Source organism: Crotalus tigris, unplaced genomic scaffold (assembly GCF_016545835.1).
Source record: "Crotalus tigris isolate CLP2741 ecotype Arizona unplaced genomic scaffold, ASM1654583v1 scf7180000023606.2106662, whole genome shotgun sequence".
Taxonomy (NCBI): Eukaryota; Metazoa; Chordata; class Lepidosauria; order Squamata; family Viperidae; genus Crotalus; species Crotalus tigris.
Window position 1 is genome coordinate 428,988 of NW_024100074.1, and position 21,011 is coordinate 449,998.

The following is a 21,011-nucleotide window of genomic DNA, read 5'->3' on the forward strand; positions in this document are numbered from 1 at the left end:
TTGACACTAAAGACAACACTAAATAGTAATGAGTGTTTCAGGTTTTTTTTTTTTTTCAAATAATCTTAATTCTTAACAATTATCATCTTATTGTATCACATGGTCTCTTTGCTTCATTTCATCTCAACACTGAAAATATTACTGCACAGATTCAACAGTGAACTAATTATCACATCATATCTTTGACTACTTTACAAACCTGTAGTTTATTGCAAGCCTCACATATTCTGTTCGATTATCCAACATAATATGGGTATATTTGGAACTAAGTTGAATATCTTGGCCACTGGCATTTGGCACTGTAAATGGCAGGCTCATGGCTTCAAACTCTTCTAAGGTAGCTTCATTGTCTCGGATGTACATAAGTCCAGGAATAAAATCCTTATCAACCTTTCAAATATAAAACAGAATTAAGTGAAATCTTTTCTACAGAAAGTTTAAATATCCTATTATTTGGGATAAATTATGTGGCTAATTCATTAATTCACATTATGATCCTTCAAGCAAGTAAGAGCATGTGCTTAAAGTTAGAGATACCGGCATATTGACACTAAAACTGCAGAACCATTTACAAAACATTTAGGATTTTAAACTCTTAGAGAGGAACAATTGGAATAGGCAATGGAACAATAATATAAATAACTCAAAATCCATTTTCAAACCTGGGGAAGTTATCATATAATTTTTGGAAATGTGAAAAGCAGAATACATTTGATGAAAGGGAGAAGCAAGCTGAACATATCCCAGATTAAGTATTTTCCATACAGTGTCTATTTCCTTGTTTGTCTTCTTGTGCAAAAAGATACTAATATTAGAACCATCAGTTGAAATACTTGTTTTTGACTATCAGGTTGATTAAGGGCTCTCTGGAAATAAAACGTAAATAAAGTAACCTCTAAGACTATACTGAATTACAGTGGAAAATTTGGGGGGAAAGCCCTTTGAGAACTGCACAAATGTATAAGATTTGTAAGTGGGAGCCATGACACACAAGCATTCTATATTCCTCTATTCGTATTTTTCATACACACAGAGATGCACACACAGAGTTACACTATTTTTGGGAAAGAAGTTAAAGTTTTGTTCCACTAATAATCCTGACAATTAACAACAACAACAACACGTTCTAGATATAAGCTGAATCCCTATTTTCTCTTAGGTGGATATACTTATAGTATAGCCCATTTACCTCCCTAAAATTTGAAAGTGTATATTCCACTAAACAGGCTTAAGGTTGTATTGTTATCAATCAGACAGACAATTGTCTGCCCATTTTAAGAAGAGAGAGTATTTTTGATCCCACATACAAATGCTTCCTTTTTACTGTCTTGTCATCTTATCCCTCATAACAGATGGAAAGCAACATATTATTCAGCCAGATACAAACATGTATCTAACACAAAAAGAATGGCCTCCTGGCAGTAGAAGGATGTGACCATAATCAGGTAAGACCTCATGCCAGTGGTTCTCAACCTTTTCTTTACCACCGATCCCTTTTAAATACCTTTGGTGGCCATAGTCCATGGCCACGGACCACCAAGACTTAACTCAAGATTTAAATCATAACATTTCTTCAAGACTTTGCAAACCCTGTGATAACATTACAGCCTCCCAGGGGTCCACGAAACACAAGCTGAGAACCATTGCCTTATGCTAATAATATTATACAGATGAACATAAGCTTTTTCTTGCCTCACTGAGATCAGCAATTGTTAAGTTCATTCCTGCCAATTGTTTCCATACAGGTTCTGCCAGATTAAGGCTCAGAGGGCTCCCGGTCCGAATAGCTATCCCCAGCATAACTCCTAGGAAATTTTTTTTTTTTTAAAAAAAAAGGAAAAGTGTTGTACATATTGTATGATCAAAGCTTTACTCAATTTTTTTAAAAAAGTTTAAAAGCTGCAGCATAATTTACCTAGGAAGCGAAACATGTTCATGTGCAATGAAGATTTTGCTGCAGGGTTTAGGAGAAAGCAATCTCTGTTTGCTCCAGATTCATCCCTTCCATTAGGAGTCACAATTAATAATGGGGTCAGTCCATTCTGAAGTTCTTCACACATTTCTGCTATTGATTCGCTGTAGCCCCCACCACAGTCATCCACAGATTCACCTGACAGAAAGAAAAAATTACTTTGTGGAACTGCTAAATTAGTAGTTTAATGTTAAAGTTTAAGCCATGTTTTTAATAAACATTCATTAGATGCAGTGAAAAGGAATACTTGCTGAATTCACTCATTTTGCCATTCAGTGAATCCTAGACAGAATATATATTTTAAAATGTTTATTGATCTATAAAAACATGCTTGATCAGTAAATGTGCAGTCAGATACCACAGGATGAGCCAATTAGTGCCCTCAATATAATCTATTCAAAGCCACACATCCTCTCTTAATCCCTCTTGTTCTACATGTTTAAGTTTCATAAGGATTTATTTACATGTACAGGTCGTCCTCAACTTACAACTGGTCGCTTAGTAATCATTCAAAATTATGATGGATCTTCCCAGGAGTACTTATGACAAAGGCAAAAAAAAAAAAAAAAACAAGTGAAGAAATATCCAGCAAGCAACATGTAACAGAAATATCTGAAACTATTTTTTTAATCTAAGAAGCTTTCTGTTTGAGAATGACAATATGCAATTAATTTGGGCTGAGAACCAGTTGACAATTTTAGTGTTAAGGAAAAATTATGACTGACGTTTCTTCTTTTCGATATTTATTGTACAAGAAAGGAGAAAGTATTGTAACATTAGATTAAGTGAAAAACAAATACTACCAACAAACTTGACTTTCCAAACACGATGAGGTAGAAGAAGACTATCTGGACTGAATGAACTCATCTTAGCACACATCTGTCCAAACACAGATTTTGTGCCATCAGGACCAGCCAATCCTCCTTTGCTTCTAGATCGCTTTACCTGATCACAAAACAGAAGTAACCCTAGTAAAAATCTGACTCTTAGCAAAACTTAAAAGCTTAGAGCATTTTAGTAATGTAAAAACACACACTCAAATTAATGGTCCTAGTAAAACTTTTCAGCAGCTAGTTTTGAAGACACACACACAATACTGGATGAAAGTCAGAGAAAAGAATGATGTACTTGAAAGTTAAACAATAACACAATTCTAAATCTGCTCTATACTTACTCCCCCCTTCTTTAACTCTGATTTTCCTTTAAAGAGATACAGAATTCTCTATTATTCCAAAACACACATGCAATGTCTTTCACATGTTTTGTTCAATGAAATAAACAATAAACAATAGTATATTCAGCCTCTGAAAAAAATTTTTGAAAGCATACATCTGGCCTTAGGCCTAATATTAGATGTGTTCACGTCATTGACATTTTTTTTGATAACCACTTCCTTCTATGAAGTGACCATATGTGATGCTGATTTCCTGAATTTTAGTGATGCCTGAAGGCATTCTAAACAATGTCAAGTTATAGAAGATGGGTAAAACAATAACAGCAATGTGAGATGTTCTACGTAGAGAAGCATATTATGTTTTTGTGGTTTGAACCATGTCGAGATTCTGACATATACTGTAGACCAGGGATTCCCAACCCACTGTTGGGAACCAGGCTGCAGAAGTAGCAGGTGAGTGTGTGGAGCTTCATTTGCGCATATGAGGGATCTAGGTTGCAAGCACAAAACCATCCCTTCTCCCCCCCTGCCACTATCACTACCAATCCATGGAGCCAGAAAGGTTGGGGACTGTGCAGTCTTAATGCTCTGAGTTCACATAAATATATATTTGCTATCTTTCATCAGGATCATGGAAGCATTATTATCAATATAACAAAAAGAAATGTTCAAGCTATGTTTCTATTGGCAACTGTTTGTGTTCCTAAAAACTCTTTCTAGATAACTTAGACATGGATGTTCTTTAGGAAAAGAATCACTCAAAATTAATCAGGGCTCTGCTTAACTGAACTCTTTCCTCGTTCAGCCATGTTACCAGCATCTATTCAACATTGTTCAGGATAGCTCTGTTTTCTTCCAGAAAGGCTCTTGATGAGGAACATGTGGATTCAGGGAGAGTGGGAAGAGAAATGTAAACTCCTTCCATCCACAGAGACATGGAAGATAAGAATTACACGTTCCTATCAGAGCACGACTATGTACCTATAACCCACACAACTGTAAACAGTTTCACAAAGCAGACTGGATCTTTAGAGATTAATGTTTAATTTTTATATAACTGTATCTACCACAAAACTTTACAGATGTCTTATGGCTACTAACATATTTTTTTTCTATCAAATAATGTGAAGCTTTTAAAGCAACAAATCAATCAGCAACAATCAATCAGAATTAGAAAGTGGCAAAACCTCTATCAGTATTCTAAGTGGTCTTTCCCATTCTCGAATCCTCAACTTCAAACACAAGGCTGGCCAGAAATCTTACTTTCAATGCAGTCATATTATGACATTCTTACTTGTATTCTGTTGAGTTCTACAACTGGCCCATGTTGACGATCTCTAACCATAGTTGCTTGTACAACCTTTCTAAAAGCTGCCTCCTAAAAAGAGAAAATAAGAGATTTGGAACATAACTCTAAGTTTTAAAACATAATTTTTGGTTGAATATTTGACATTTTTCACTTTTCATTTAAAATATAAAATTTTACATTAGTAGAAATATATTAGACGAAAACCTATTAGTAATTTATACTTGAATTCCATGTATCAATGCTATGATCTTCATATACGGTAAATCTTATACCTTGGATGAGATGTTGACAACGTGATTATGACAGTATCTGATAATGATTAGTAGGATGTTTTGAGATACGTGCCTTTCCTTGTGATATCAAAATTCCTCGTAATGCATCAAAGCCCATTGAAGGACCCTGGCCAGTCTCATCAAGGTGTCCCTCAAGATCAAACATGGGAATACAAGGACAAAAGAGCTCAGAGATGTGATGCAATAACAGCAATCTGTTCCTTAAGGCAATGATAGGAATTTCCTGTAGATGATTGTATTCCATAGGAACCTACAAAATTCACATCATTAGAATTTCATGTGCATTGAGTAATGAGTGATCTTTCATGTAAGATAAGACCTAATAGTCAGCTGATTAGGCACCTTCTCTATTGAGTATTATGCATTGTTTTTATATGTTTTACATTTTAATCATAATAAAAATACACAGTATTCACAGACTGACTACAATGTTATGATTAATAGCAATGATGGTGCATTGGAAGATCTGCAAGAAATATCATTTGCCTAGAAGCAGAACTGGGACCATAAAATAGAGAAAGTCATAGAAAATGAAGAAGCTAAATGATTATGATTTTTAAGAAACCATAAGAAGTCTGGGAAAACATTATATCTTTCTCATCAAATCATTCCTTTTGGCCTCAAGCCTAACAAGTCATCAGCTAACATGACAAGTGCATAAACAGAGCAATACTTCTATACTTTTACACTTGTGACTATTATATTCTGATTTTACAGTTTCCAAAAGATTAAAAATATGTTAAAAGATTTTTTTTTACCTGGGAAGGGAGCTTGCCTGCATTAGCAGGTTTACTAGTAGACCAAGCTAAAGTATGCGCTGAACCACAAGCTACTCTGTTGATCTTTTTACCCTGAAGTGCTGCAACCAGACGTGGCCTTTGGATGGCATTAGTTGTCCCATCTCCAAGCTGCCCTTCATCATTATCTCCCCAGGTATAGACTTCACCTGTACCATTTAAAATTATTATTTACCAACTCAAAAAAATCAATCATAGTAATAACCTAGCAATGGTATGTCATTTACAAAATGACTTCAAAAGCAGTATCTATTAATGAAAAGTGATAATTGGCACAACAATCACAACATTTAACAACACACACACACGCATACACACACACACACACACACATATCAAACAACAAACATACGTGATCACCAAGAAAAATATAAAACTATAAAAGTTTTAATTGGATAAAAACACCAAGCTTTCATTGGCTACTGCCAACATTGTCAGGGTTCATTCAGGTCAATTCCTGCACCCAGGAATCATTATTTTATTTTATTTTATTTATATATATTTGTTTTCTGAGGTTTTTGCGGGTGTTTGTATGTAGGTCTTTGGTTATTCGGGTTTTCTCCCACGTAAAATTAGAAGTGTCTTGGCGACGTTTCGACGAAGTCCCATTCGTCATCTTCAGGCTGGTGTTTTCAGCTTCGTGCTTCGAGGAGCAATGTGTGGTCTTAGCTGTTTCTTCCTTTTAACTGCCAGTGGGGGTATGAACTGATTGGATGGGAGCTTGGCTGTGTTCTGATTGGGTGAAGGTGTGTTCTGATTGGTTAGGGGCTTGGCTGTGCTCTGATTGGCTGGGGGGTTGGCTGTGCTCTATTGGCTGGGGGGTTGGCTGTGCTCTGATTGGCTGGGGGAGTGTTCTGTTTAGGTGAGGACTTGTTGTGCTCAGGTTAGTCTGAGTTGCAGGGGGGTTTAAGATGCTGGGCTGCCTTGCTATTTTTTGGCTTCGCGTTCGTGGTCGTGCCTCATCTTCATGGTGGGTGTCAGTTTGCTTCATGTATGGATTGGAGGGGTTTAAAGTGGCTAATGATGCAGCTGTGGTCTGGCTTCTGGTTTGTGGTCGTGCCTCATCATAGGTGTGGCTTTGGGTTTGCTTTTTGCGTGGATGTGTGGTGGTGACATCCTGTGTGGTTTTTGTGAGTGTGGGTCTGGTGTCATTTTTTGTGTTAGGGAGTCATTTGTCAATAAGAGCGGGTTTCCAAATGGCTGGTAGGCGGGAGGTATCATCTCGCTTGTTCATGCTGTGTGGGCGTTTTTCTATCTCGATGGCTTCTCTGATTATTCTGTTAGTAAAATGTTCACTTTTGGCAATGGTTCTGGTATTTTTAAAGTCAATTTCATGTCCTGTGGCTTTAAGGTGTTGGACCAGGGAAGATGTTGGTTCCTCTTTTTTGACTGAGTTCTTATGTTCTTCAACGCGTGCACTTATTCTTCTGTTGGTTTGTCCGATGTATGTGTTGGGACAAGCAATGCATGGGATTTCATATACTCCTTGATTTTCTAACTCAATTTTATCTTTGGGGTTTCTTAGGATGGTGGATATTTTTCTGTTTGTGCAGAATGCTGTTTTGATGTTGTGTTTATGGAGGATCTTTCTGATTCTGTCTGTAGTGCCTTTTATGTATGGGAGGAGGGCTTTGTCGTTTTCTTGTTCTCTCTCTTGGATTTTAGTGGGGGTTTCTTTTTGGATTAGGTTTGTAATCTTATTTCTTTGGTATCCAATGGATGTTAGTACATTGGTGAGAGTTTGTAGTTCGGTTTTTAGGTGTTGTTCGTCAGCTAAGCGTTTTGTTCTGGATATGAGTGTCTTGGCTACGGAGTTGATCTGTGCTGGGTGGTGGTGTGAGAGAGCGTGCAGATAGCAGTTTGTGTGTGTTTTCTTCTGGTAGGTGGTGTGTCCTAGGGAGCCATTGGATTTCTTGTAGACTAAGACATCCAGGAAGGGAAGTTGGTTATTAGCTTCTGTTTCCATGATGAACTGTATTTTGGGGTGTAGGCTGTTGAGGTGTGAGAGAAAGTTGTCCAGTTTTTCTTTCCCATGTGGCCAGATTATGAAGGTGTCATCTACATATCTGAGCCAGAGTTTGGGTTTGTGATCCAATTTTTCTAGAGCTTGGGTTTCAAAGTGTTCCATGTAGAGGTTTGCAATGACAGGTGAGAGGGGTGATCCCATGGGTGCTCCTTCTGCTTGTTTGTATTTTTGTCCATTGTAGATGAAGTATATGTTGGATAGACAGTGGTTGGTCAGATCTAGGATGTGTTTGGAGGGGTTATATTTGTTTTGGATAGCTGTCAAGGCTTCTTCGATAGGCACTTGGGTGAAGAGGGATATGACATCGAAGCTCACGAATAGGTCACTGGGCTGTAAGTTTTGTTTCTTTATGATCTCTATAAACTGGAATGAGTTTTTTACGTGTGAGGTGATGGATTCTGCATAGGGCTGTAGTTGTTTGGCGAGAAATTTGGCTAGGTTTTGTAGAGGTGAGCCTATGGAGCTGACTATGGGTCTGAGTGGGGTTCCTTCTTTGTGTATCTTGGGAGACCATAGAGTTTGGGGCATCTGGATGATTTCTCTCTGGGAATGATTCTTTGCTGGATCTCTTCGCTAATGGGGGAGGCTTTTATTTTGGATCTGGTGGTTTTTTCCAGGTAGGTGGTGGGATCTGTGTTTAGGGGGTTGTATGTGGAGTCTTGGAGTAGGTTGGTTAATTTGGTTTGGTAGTCAGATGTGTTCATAACCACCGTGGTGTTGCCCTTGTCTGCTGGTAGGATTATTATGCTGGTGTCTTCTTTCAGATTACGTAGTGCTGTCTGTTCCTCTTTGGGTAAGTTGCTTTTGGGTGGCTTGCTGGTGCAAATCACCAACATCCTCTGCACCATTGAAGAAGATAAGAACTCAGTCAAAAAAGAGGAACCAACATCTTCCCTGGTCCAACACCTTAAAGCCACAGGACATGAAATTGACTTTAAAAATACCAGAACTATCGCCAAAACTGAACATTTTAATAACAGAATAATCAGAGAAGCCATCGAGATAGAAAAACGCCCACACAGCATGAACAAACGAGATGATATCTCCCGCCTACCAGCCATTTGGAAACCCACCCTTATTGACAAACGACTCCCTAACACAAAAAATGACACCAGACCCACACTCACAAAAACCACACAGGATGTCACCACCACACATCCACGCAAAAAGCAAACCCAAAGCCACACCGATGATGAGGCACGACCACAAACCAGAAGCCAGACCACAGCTGCATCATTAGCCACTTTAAACCCCTCCAATCCATACATGAAGATGAGGCACGACCACGAACGTGAAGCCAAAAAATAGCAAGGCAGCCCAGCATCTTAAACCCCCCTGCAACTCAGACTAACCTGAGCACAACCCCCAAAACAGAACACTCCCCCAGCCAATCAGAGCACAGCCAACCCCCCAGCCAATCAGAGCACAGCCAAGCCCCTAACCAATCAGAACACACCTCCACCCAATCAGAACACAGCCAAGCTCCCACCCAATCAGTTCATACCCCCACTGGCAGTTAAAAGGAAGAAACAGCTAAGACCACACATTGCTGCTCGAAGCACGAAGCTGAAAACACCAGCCTGAAGATGACGAATGGGACTTCGTCGAAACGTCGCCAAGACACTTCTAATTTTACGCGGGAGAAAACCCGAATAACCAAATATATATATATATATATATTATAATATATATATATATATATATATATATATAGAGAGAGAGAGAGAGAGAGAGAGAGAGAGAGAGAGAGAGAGAGAGAGAGAGAGAGAGAGAGAGAGAGAGAGAGAGAGAGAGAACAGGTAGAAGGTACTGTTTTACTGTTTTAGCAGTCTCAGCAGACATGGGTATTTCCTTTAATTTAGTGTCAGTTTAGCAACAAAAGGGGGGGAAAGGTGGTGATTCAGGAATTTTCACATCTTAGAGAACAGCTGATGACATAGTCTCCCAACTTGGCTGATTAACTTGGACAAAGAAGTATTCTCTACATGCATAAGATTGAAAATGTATGTTTGTTAGAAATCAGAAGCATAGCCTCTACTTTTTAGCACAAAGGAAAAGCAGAGCCTGGATTCTTGAACCTGAATGATAATTTGGGGGAAAGAGGGAAGGGGGAAGGCACAGGAAATTTAAGCTATTATTACTTTTTCTTAGGATAATTACATTTATTTGCTGAAGTCAATTGTCAGAATTCTTGTTTTTGATAATATTCTGGCATTATCTGCTAATATCCTTAATTTTGAACACTACTTCTGTAATCATTTTAACTTCAGTAAAGTATACTCTTGACAGAAAAAATGGTGAGGAGTCTTTCTTTGCTAAATGACTGAGTGGGACAACTGACATTAAGCTGAATCTGAGGTTTTCCCATGCAAACAACAGAAAGTTCCCTCTACTGCCCCCTCGCCTCCAGCCATTCTCCATTTATCTGCAACTGTCCAATCAGGTGCTTGTATATCTTTCAGGAAACAGGTGCTCAGATCCCAGTTCTGCATATCATCAATGACCTTGGCTGGCTTGAGTTTCTCAAATGCCTTGGCTGGGCTTTAATCCCCCCCCCCTCTTTCTTCACATTCCAATCCTTCCCTCCCCTACCAGGCTAATGTCTGGCTGTCAGCTTGGATAGGTGAAATGCAGCCATGACATACACTATCACCCATACCTCTAATTTATTTTCTTGGCTCTGTTGCAAAATTTCCTGATTTCTACATGCCAATTCTGTTGCTTCATTACAGCCTTTGGCAGAGGCATTCAGAAGCATTGTACATTAAGTTTACATGTGCAATGCAAATTATAACATATGGGTATCTTTTAAAGATTTATTACTCTGTCATGTTCTGTACAAATTGAACATAAGACAAAGATGATTTTGGAAGATTTTGTTCAGAAATATTAAAAGGACACATTTTAAAAAATGGAAGGCAACTGGGATTTGAAGTAAATACTCAGCAGTGTACCAAAAGACCAGGGATGACATAATAGCCTTCTAAAATGTGTTCACTTTGGAAGTTTATGGCTGTTGTTTGTTTTTAAAGGAAGTAAATTATTTCACATACCATCTTCAGTACAACACACGCAGTGTAAAGAGCCTGTTGCTATGGCAATTACTTTCTTTCCTTGTAAACCCTGGACTTGTCGAGGTCTTCGAACATGGTCATCTGATCCATGACCTAATCGATGGTAATCTCCTTTGCCCCTATATCCAAAACATAAATTGCAATTAACACATCCATCTTTAATCATTACTAATTATATAGGCATGTAAATTAGGAGAATATAGATTTTGATATAATTTTGTTCCCTATATTTTAAAAAGCAAATACCACAAAGATAAACCTGTGATCTTCCTAGATTTCATTAAAGAAGCATAATTTTGCTAAAGGAATACCTTACCTGTTTGTTAAAAATGCCAGTATTATGTTTTTTTTAATCTCCTGCCTGCTGTGATTATGTTTTTCTTAAAAAAAAATAAATCACTAAGAGTGGTATTACATTTTTTTGAAGAATAAATACACTTACCAAGTATATACTGCTCCCGATTTGGTAAGGGCCACCGAAAATTGTGAGCCACATTCTACTTTAACTACTCCAACACCAGTGAGAGAATCAATCTAGGGGAAAAAGTTTAAATGCAGCTTGTCAAAGAAGGTAACTGCAGAACATGCAGCACATTGAGGAATCTTAAAAATAAAGGTCTACTCTATCCTAAAAAGATACTACTAAAATCCACATTTCATTATTTAAAGAAATAATTTAAAATATTCTGATCTCATTGTCTCTTCTTTATCATCTCTGTTTAATTGATTTATCCACCTATTTCCCCAGAGAAATAAGAACAGGAGAAAATGAAGGCCACATCTGAACCAACAATAGATTGGTGCACATAACTTTCATTCCCATGAAAACAGATGATAGCCATGTAGAGCAATCTCATGAAGAGTAACACAATTGTTAAAAAGAGCCTTAAAATTCAAAAAATATATCAAGAAATGGATATATTTGTTTCTACGAGAATGGCTTCCATAGATATCTGATCAATTGCTGTTATCATTAAAGATGTGCCCATCTTCTGCATATTCATGTTTGGTACCAGTCGGGAAGAGGACATTTCTGTTATTGCACCTGGTATGTGGAATACCATACACCTAACTGTAAACCATTTATTCATCTTTTTAAACATTTCAAACAGTTGCTTAATGGCTCACAATCGTGATTCATGTCTAATGGTTTATGCACGCTAACGTATTTCCATGATTATTTCATAATATTATTGGATTTTAATACTGTACACCTGCTGGAAGTGACAGAGAAAGTCAGGTAGAAGAGAAAGGAAAACTTTTCTTGCTTTTTCCTGATTTAAATTTCTGAAAACAAGTACAAGCCAGAGGGAGAAATCAGAATCTTTCATGGTCTTCTATAACTTATTGGACTTTATTCAAACTAGTCTGAAATGCATTTGTTAAGTCTGAGAAATTACTGATATGCACAGATTTAAATACAGATGTTTCTCAAATGAAAATCTTATTTAGCTCATATCATTCAACATTATTCTGAACCCAATAGATAAGACTAAATATTTTTACAAGATAGAAAAATGGTGCACATTTTTTTCTCAATTTATTAAAGTATGAATGAAGTACCTTCATCGACACTTTGCAGCCATCACTTCCACCTCTCCCAAGCTTTCCATAGTCTCCATCTCCCCAAGACCAGACAGTATCATCATCTGTCAAACAGAGTGTCTGTGCATCCCCACTGCCACAGGCTATGTCAATCACACGATAGCCCTGGAGTGCTTCAACCTGTCAAACAAGCATTTGGTTATCAAATAATTCAAATGATCAGAGCCTTAAAAGGTTAATTAGTATAATCATGCACATTCATGTAGGTCTTCTGTACATAACATTGAGTACAGTAGTACATTACATATTACATGCCATTCTGAAAGGTTTGAGCATTCGCATGCATTTCATGAAACAGAAACATATGGCATATTAACTTTTAGATACGGTATTCATTTCACTGAATTGATATTGTATTCTAATTTACAACTTGGACACCATCTCACCAGCTTAGGTTTCAACTGATCCTCACTGTCCCCATGACCAAGACGTCCATATCTTCCCTTGCCCCATGTATAAAGATCTCCTGCAGCAGTAATACATGCACTGTGTGCTCCACCAGCAGCAATATCAACAACTTCTATGCCCCGCAAAGATTCAACTACTCGAGGACGATCACAAGGACTAAACAAAATAATTGTAAAGCATAAAGGGCAATACATTAGTAAATACATTGTGGACTGCAAGGTGACCCTTCATTGTATAACACAGTGGTTCTCAACCTTTTTAATGCCACGACCCCCAACAGGTTGTAAGTCGAGGACTACTCAACCAGTCATAAGTCGAGGACTACTCAACTGGTGCAGCACCGTTTGCAGAATGGGACTTTTGGCGGGCTCAGCAGGGCAGAGACAGCCTGGACAATTCCTATTGGCTTTTGAAAGCCAATAGAATTAGACTCTATTCAAGAGAGTCTATTCTATTGGCTTTCAAAAGCCAATAGAATAAAAGGGAGTAGCACAGCTAAGGAAAAGGGGGAAAAAATGGCGGACTGCGTTGTTTGGAGACCCCCGTGAAATGGTCGTTCGACCCCAAATGGGGTCCCAACCCACAGGTTGAGAACCACTAGTATTTAACTGGAACAGTTAAAACAAAGTTTGAGACTTTTCAAGATAAATAATCCTTACACACTTTTTAATGTCTTTAAAGGATTATACAGAGCTTTCATGTTTTGTTCCGTTCTGAACTTGTGGAAAAAAAATTCAGTGATAAGCCATTGCAATTCCATACTCCCAGCTTCCCTCTTTCTCTCAAATGCATTCACTATATTCTGAATTATGCCTGCTACTTCAAAATCCCTGGCACAGATTAATGGTTAGTAGTTCAAATCTGCACCATCCAATAATGTCTAACCCAATTGGGGTATTACAGTTTTCCATTTCTTGCTAAATTATTCTTTGGTTTATTATAAACACTGCAGCTTTGTTGCTTTGCTCATATGGTCTATCAAGTAAATTCTGACTCCTAGTGACCACAGAAACAAGTCCTGCAGTGTTTGGGACAACATTTTCAGAAATGATTGATTGATTTCTAGAGTGACTAATCCTCAATGAGCCAACTGAATTTCATGCCTAAAACAAGACTAGAACTCAGTCTCCAGGCTTCTAATCCAGCACTTTTAACTACTACATTAAGTTGTTTTAGGATTTTACACATCAATGGAGCATATATGATATTACTCATAAAATTGTGCTACCTCCGGTTGCCATGGCCCAGTTTGCCATCTTCTGCCTCACCCCAGGAATAAACTTCTCCCTCTGAAGACAATGCTAGACAATGCTTTCCTCCAGAATTCACAGCAACTTTCTTGATAAATACATGCTGAATGGATTCTAGTAATGTGGGAGTAGAAACAGACTCTGTCCCCCCAATTCCAAGTCTTCCACCTGCACCATATCCTGTGGCATAGAGCTAAAATAAAACATGTATTACTTGTATGAATTTCTCACACATGAATATTATTAGATTACATTAAGAGTAGTACTACCATCCAAAATTAAGATCTTTGTTGTTTTTCACCTATTCTGTTTGCTTCACCTAGAAGCATTTGTATATTTTGGGCTGATTATTATGTTTTCTTTGCTAGCTTTGTTTACATTCTACAAATTTTGGTATTACTATCCATCCATGCAGCCCATTTATGGATTTATGCTTGCTGAAAAGCTCAGTTAGAGAAAGTTTCAAAACATTAAAGTCCTTAAAATTCAAGTGTTTGCAAATGAACACTCCCCAGCATTTGGTCTGAATTCTAATATTACCACAGTAGATAACCAGTATTACTCTTCCCATTATTGTAACTAGCCAAGCTGTTCTGATATTATGGTAGGCCTGGTCAGTTTCCATCTAGAAATTTTAATTCCATCATTCATAGCCCACTATTGTAATAATTCTTTTTGAAAGACCCTTCTGAGATGAGAATTTAAGTGATAAAAATAAGGCACTATTTATAACAATAGCAATAGCACTTAGACTTATATACTGCTTCACACTGCTTTACAGCACTCTCTAAGTCAGGGGTGTCAAACTCAATTTCATTGAGAGCCGCATCAGCATTGTGGTTGTCCTCGAGAATCTGGGTAGGTGTGGCTAGGGTGGGTGCAGCCTACTGGGTGGGCATGACTGGAATGGGTGTGGCCTACTGGGTGGGCATGGCCAGCTCTTCATCATGCGTGTCAAGGGTGCCTGTGGGGGCCTGGGCAGGAGTGGGACCGATCTGAGGGTTTCTGGCAGAAGGGGGTGGGACCAAGGCAAACGCCAAGGCATGGTCCACTGGAAGAGCCTCACTGTTCCTCTCAGGCCATGCGAGAGGGGGCTGGATGGTGCCCCTTCATCAGGAATGAAGAAATTCACCATCGCCTGGAAGTGGCCAGCACATAGCCCTCACCTACACATATCTGGCTTGGAGGGCTTTGGGGGAGGGGATGCCATGAGCAACGTGAGAGTCGACATAACCTGCGCAATGCCTGCCTGCTTTCGGCAGGCAGCGAAGCGCTCTCCCCACAGTGCCGAGAGGCTGAGCCAGGCAGCGCGAATCCAAAAAGAAGCGCGATGCCACTCAGCCCCCAGCCTGCCCAGTTTCGGCAGGCAGCAGGGTGTTCTCCTCACAGCGCCGAGAGGCTGAGCCGGGCAGTGCGAAGCTTGCCAGCTTTGCATCTTGCTGCCTGCTGAAATCAGGCAGGCTGCGGGCTGAGCGGCGGCATGCTTCTTTTTGGATTCACGCCACCTGGCACAGCCTCTTGACACTGTGAGGACAGCATCCCACTGCCTGCTGAAACCCCTTCCCCAGAGCCCATCAAGCCGGATATGTAAAGTAGGCGAGGGCCATTTGCTGGCCACTTACAGGTGATGGTGCATTTCTTCATTCCTCACAAAAGGTGACACCTCCCCAGCGTGCACCCAGAGGGTGGGGCCAACGCAGCAGGGGCCGGTCCCTTGCTGTTTCCAGATGGTCTTGTGAAGCTAAGACTGAATGTGTTTCAGCACAGATGGCCACCACAAAATTGTACATTGGCTCCCGGGCAGCCTGGGCCAAGGCCAAAGCAGCGGGGGCCATTCCCTCACTATTTCCAGGATGGCTTCGCGGGCCACATGAAACTATGTCGCGGGCCGCATCCGGCCCCTGGGCCTTGTGTTTGACATTTCTGCTCTAAGTTGTTTACAGAGTCAGCATATTGCCCCTACCAATCTGAGTCCTCATTTTACCAACCTCGCAAGGTTGGAAGGCTGAGTCAATTTTGAGCCAGTCAGGATCAAACTCCTGGCTATGGGCAGAATTACCTGCAATACTGCATTCTAACCACTGTGCCACCATGGTTCCTGGTATATAGAATGGAATATAACAGCATATGCCACACATAGCACTGTGATACACTGGATCATTAAAACAGTGATCAATTGCTTTTATTAAGACAATAATTTTTATTTAATGAGCAAATCTTTGGTTTTCATTCACATTACTATCTCTTGCTTTACAGATTCCCTGGGATCTTGCCAATACCACTAATATTTAGCATTTAACTGTTTTTATTAAAAGTTTCAATCCCTGGTTTTATTTTAGTAAGCACATATATTAATAAGGAGAGGAGAGATTTTATACATAAATATGCTCCTTACCTTCCCATCAGCAGTCACTGCAAAAAGTGTCTGCTCACCACCTATTAACTGTACTGGTCTAAGCGTAGCAAGAGCTTCACATGGTGTAGGAACCTTTACTTTTGCTCCTTCTATACCCCCAAGTTGTCCTCTGTGATTATGGCCCCAGCCATATATTGTTCCACTGCCTCCTGCAGAAAGTGTCCAGTCATCTGGTCTCCTGTTGAAGGAAAGAACAAGTAGTTTGACCATGTAAAACCCTAAAATCCCAATTCTTTACATTTTTAAAAATGGAATATTGTTTATCAAAAGGTTTTTCCACCCCACCCCCAAAAATATAGCTCCAAAGAACCTGTTCATCCACTGTACAAGTTGTTCATCTTGTTCTCTTTTAAAAACTTCATGACTCTCGTGCAGGATATCAATATTTTCATGATCTGCCATTAATTCTTGAATTTTCTTGGCAACCTATAATTTCAATTATGGTATTTTGTGATCAGTTGAACCTGAATGTTGTTTGAACTTTTGAGTTTATGAGTCATTAAAATCCCATTGTGAAATAGGGCAACTTATGGCAATGGGTCTAATACTGACAGACTTCAAACCACATATATCCAATATAATGTGGATAACTGATTTAAATGTGTATTTATATAACAACTTTTTGTGCATTGTTTTAAGAACCAACATTTAAATATCCTACTAAACAAGCATTATGTTAAACCAGTACCTCTTCAAGAAAGAGGCGAGGCAGTGGTGTTCTTTTATCAAGGGCTACAGCAACTCTGGAAGCCATGCAGTATCTTCTAAACCAAGCCCATTTGTGTGTTTCTGCACAGCAGGGAAGAGTATCCAATTCCAGATCACAAGCAAGGGCTACAAGCACCTATACAAATAAAAACAGTGCGTTGAAAAGAACAAACTTTCAACTTTTGTTTGGACCCCTCACATTGATATTATTACTGGCTTCTCCTTGGCTTCATTTTATTACTGGAGGTGGAGGAGTTAGTAGTATTAGTAAGTATTATGGCAAGGATGCAATAATTCAGTTAACTGAATAAGAAACTACTTTGGTGCACTGAAATACATTGAAACAATTAGCAATAAAATTATAAAATTGAAAGATTTTAATTCTTCAATTATTGCACTGCTCTTTATTTAAAGAATAGCAACTCAGTTCATACATGAAAGAAAAAGAACTGATTCTTTTAAAGCCCATGACTAGCTTTGTTGCATTCTTCATTTTAATCAAAGTAATTCTACTATATATTCAGATTCAGATATGCCTACAAGCAATACTAAAGGAGTCCCATTTCTGACTTTTACATCTTTTGCACCCAATGTTAAATTACCTTAAAAAAAGGACTGTGAAGCAGTTGTTTGCCCCCTCTGACAATGGGATCTTCATAATCAAACTGCCGCTGTAAAGCCTCAGGAAGACCTTTAACGAGAGCAGCTAAGGCACTGCCAGTGAAACTCTTGATACAAACATACACAAAAAAATCAAAAGGATTAGATAGCAGTGATGGTTTTCTAGTGTTGTATATTAGCTATATCTTACAGCCAAAAGATACAGTAATTATCTAGTTTCAAAATATCATCCATCATAGCCTTCCATAATTTATATCAAGAATTAGAAACATACAAGGCATATTTGACAAGCTTGTATCCAAGTACAATTTGTCAAGCTTAGTCAAATCAGTCAACTTTATTTGTATTTATTTATGCTTCATATTTCTTAACCTTCAGATATCCAGATGATCCCACATACATTCTGAAATCAAAACATCACTCAATTGAACAGCTTAAGAAACGAGAAAAAGAAACACAGAGAGAAGGACATTTAGGACTTATATCTGTATCTCTAGGATTTAAGCCAGCATGACAACAATTACTAGAATTTATGATACTAATAATGGAAGGCTTGGTATTTTTACCATAGTTCGTGCTTCACCATCATTATCTCCTAGGATTCGATTGATATTAATTGATTGGCCAAACTCAGTAGTCAGTAACTTTCGTAGTCTCTGTAAAGCCCACATTCGGTGGCCAGCAGCTACAAGATATACAGAAAAATGCACACAGGCTTAAGAAACAGTTTTTCAGTATTAGAAATCAGAAACTCAATAGAAACTTAAACTCACCTAGAGCGCTCAGCTGAGCACACGCAGCCAATGAAGCTGCTAAGCGGGGAACTATGTTTCTGTTAGAAGCAAAATTCAAACGGAAATCCAGTAAACATGTTACCAAATCCATTGATGGACAAGAAAGAATACAGCGATCTGAAAGAAGATCTTTTGGACCTGTAGAAAAAGTCCAAATATTAGCCATTTTCCAATCAAAAATTAGTGCTTATATACTTAGAGAAATAAAACAAACAGAGCTGAACTGTGTTGGGAAAGTGAATGAAAGATAACAGCAACTAAACAATTTGTGTAAACTCCAACTATATCTACAATGATTGCAATCTCATTTAATGCTTTATTTATATGTAAAAAAGAATCTTTTATCACAGTCATAAGACTGCCATCAATGGATGAAAAGCTGGCTTAGTTTATCATTTTACAAATTAGATACCAACCACAGTGCCTTTATCTCTTTTTTCGTCTATTTAAGCTGCTTGCTAAGAACAAGTGAAAAATGAAAAGAACAAATATGCCAATACAGAGAAATATTTCTATCCTGAAACAATACATGCAACTCACCTGCAGCTGGCATGATGGGATAAACTGTGAAGCGCCAACCCCATCCATTCACAGAGCCATCACTGATAAATTTCCATTTTAATTCATCACCTGGAATGCGAAGTTCACTAGACCAATCAGACCATTCACGACCTGAAATATTTAGATAAAGTAGTCAATTTAATCTTCGACTTGTTCAGGAAGGGAATCTATTATTTTCGCTCTGCCACATAAAACAGCACAATACATCATGATGATCCTCCAATCATAACTTTTCATCTTCATTGAAGATCACAACTCCAATTGTAGCAGGTCATTATATAACAATCCAATCAGATTGGATAATTTTTTCCCCAAGACACTGAGGGAGAACATTAAAATTCTTAGAAGGGATGCTCAGGCCCAAATGATTGCTCCATTTCAGAACATCTTCCCCAAATACAATTTTTGCAAAGCATAATTAGAAAACGACATCAACATTAAAAATTGGGAACAACAAAAATAGGTGGTTCAAAAAATTTAAATAAGAGAAAAAATGCCAGAAAGTACAATGTAATATGGGGATGGGAGGAAAGGGAGAGAATTTAATTATTACTTCTAATTTATGAAATGTATCTGAATTAAACATTTTTATTTATTTAAATTTCTGTTACATTTACATACCTTCAACATGAAGTTCATCCACAAAAAAACATTTTTCTTACTTAAAATGTCACATACATATTTCATTACCTGATCTCACAGAAACTATCCGGTTGACTCCATCCATGACAGTGAGAGGATCATGGCGTCGTTCTGTGGAGCACTGGCGGTCAAATTCTACTCTAAGACCTTCAGCACCTAAAGAATGAATCATCAAAGTAAAATCAAAAAATTCAGACAAAGGAGGAGGACAAAGAAGATTTGTTTTCTTTAAATTCTATATTCATTGTTTAGTTGGATTTAACTATATTTTCATGCAAGATAATTAAGCCTTTCATGCTCAATATCTGAAACTTAATTGCAAAATAATAATTGAAATGCACATAGTTTAGAACCACTACTCCAATTCTGAACCTAAATTCTAAAAGATTCTTTAATTGTACTAGTCTTAATCTGTAATATGATTTTATTAAACCAAGATAACTGAAATAATTTTAATAGATACAGGAACACTGCTTCTAAATTAATCTAGCACTGCAACAGCATCATTATGGTACAATGTAAGAATCCTTATATTGCATAACATTATGCATGCTCTTTTGCTATATCTTAGAACCTGTGTCCTGGGCTGATCAAGTATGTATTATATGACCTTAACAATAATTTAGACATTTTTGATCCCTTTCATCAAAGCTGAAACTGCTATATATTCCCAATATAACTTATAATGGTAGTACATATCCTATGTCTGATTTCAGGATACTCTTTAAAATATTTTAGTACCTGGTATTTTAACAGTGCCACTGGTAGAAGTATCATCAGTATATGGATGACTACTTTCTACCACCACTGGCTGAGAAGAGAGACGACCACTTTGTGAATCAGTTGCCACATCTTCCAACTCAGTAACACACAGTTCCAACAGCATATCAGCCACCTGAAAATATACAGGTATATACTTAAAGCTTTTTTTTAAAACTCTAATCTTCAGACAAAATGACTTACAAATTATCGATCATTAACTTTTTTAGCATTTTATTATCTAAATATGATTTAGATCCTGGCTTTCTGCCTACCAAATGACTAACCAAAAAAAGCACCAAACTGTTAATTTTTAAAAAATTATTATTAAAATTAACTGAAAATACCTAGCTGAAGAGGAAAAACTAAGCTTTTATTCTTAAAAGCAGAAAGACTAGGGGGTAAATGCAAATCTCCTTTTCTTGGAACAAGATAGAAGATCGCCCTCTCCTGTGTTCCTGCCAAGAAGTGAGATCTTTAAAGAGGTTCTACTGATCTTAATGTCTTGATAGGATGTCTAGAAAAGCTAAAGCTTTAAGTGTTCTATATCGTAAGTTGTGCTTAGAAATAACTAACAACCAACAGATGTCTTTCACCATATA

At 38.0% G+C, this 21,011-nt stretch overlaps 1 protein-coding gene across 5 annotated transcripts in view; it reads right to left on the reverse strand.

The window, feature by feature from the left end:
- HERC2 (HECT and RLD domain containing E3 ubiquitin protein ligase 2) overlaps nucleotides 1-21,011 on the reverse strand; it is a 181,044-nt gene that overhangs the window by 5,000 nt on the left and 155,033 nt on the right. For all 5 annotated transcript variants that reach the window (XM_039319654.1, XM_039319653.1, XM_039319651.1 and 2 more), the window contains exons 70-90: nucleotides 20,392-20,545; nucleotides 19,699-19,806; nucleotides 18,988-19,119; nucleotides 18,427-18,585; nucleotides 18,220-18,338; nucleotides 17,635-17,760; nucleotides 17,013-17,168; nucleotides 16,635-16,750; nucleotides 16,304-16,502; nucleotides 13,887-14,101; nucleotides 12,637-12,814; nucleotides 12,209-12,370; nucleotides 11,088-11,179; nucleotides 10,625-10,764; nucleotides 5,507-5,694; nucleotides 4,801-4,998; nucleotides 4,441-4,524; nucleotides 2,776-2,917; nucleotides 1,916-2,110; nucleotides 1,693-1,805; nucleotides 200-390 (exon numbers count right to left, since the gene is read on the reverse strand). In XM_039319654.1, coding sequence (XP_039175588.1) covers nucleotides 200-390; nucleotides 1,693-1,805; nucleotides 1,916-2,110; nucleotides 2,776-2,917; nucleotides 4,441-4,524; nucleotides 4,801-4,998; nucleotides 5,507-5,694; nucleotides 10,625-10,764; nucleotides 11,088-11,179; nucleotides 12,209-12,370; nucleotides 12,637-12,814; nucleotides 13,887-14,101; nucleotides 16,304-16,502; nucleotides 16,635-16,750; nucleotides 17,013-17,168; nucleotides 17,635-17,760; nucleotides 18,220-18,338; nucleotides 18,427-18,585; nucleotides 18,988-19,119; nucleotides 19,699-19,806; nucleotides 20,392-20,545 — 3,167 coding nt within the window. The remainder of the gene's footprint in view (nucleotides 1-199; nucleotides 391-1,692; nucleotides 1,806-1,915; nucleotides 2,111-2,775; nucleotides 2,918-4,440; nucleotides 4,525-4,800; nucleotides 4,999-5,506; nucleotides 5,695-10,624; nucleotides 10,765-11,087; nucleotides 11,180-12,208; nucleotides 12,371-12,636; nucleotides 12,815-13,886; nucleotides 14,102-16,303; nucleotides 16,503-16,634; nucleotides 16,751-17,012; nucleotides 17,169-17,634; nucleotides 17,761-18,219; nucleotides 18,339-18,426; nucleotides 18,586-18,987; nucleotides 19,120-19,698; nucleotides 19,807-20,391; nucleotides 20,546-21,011) is intronic.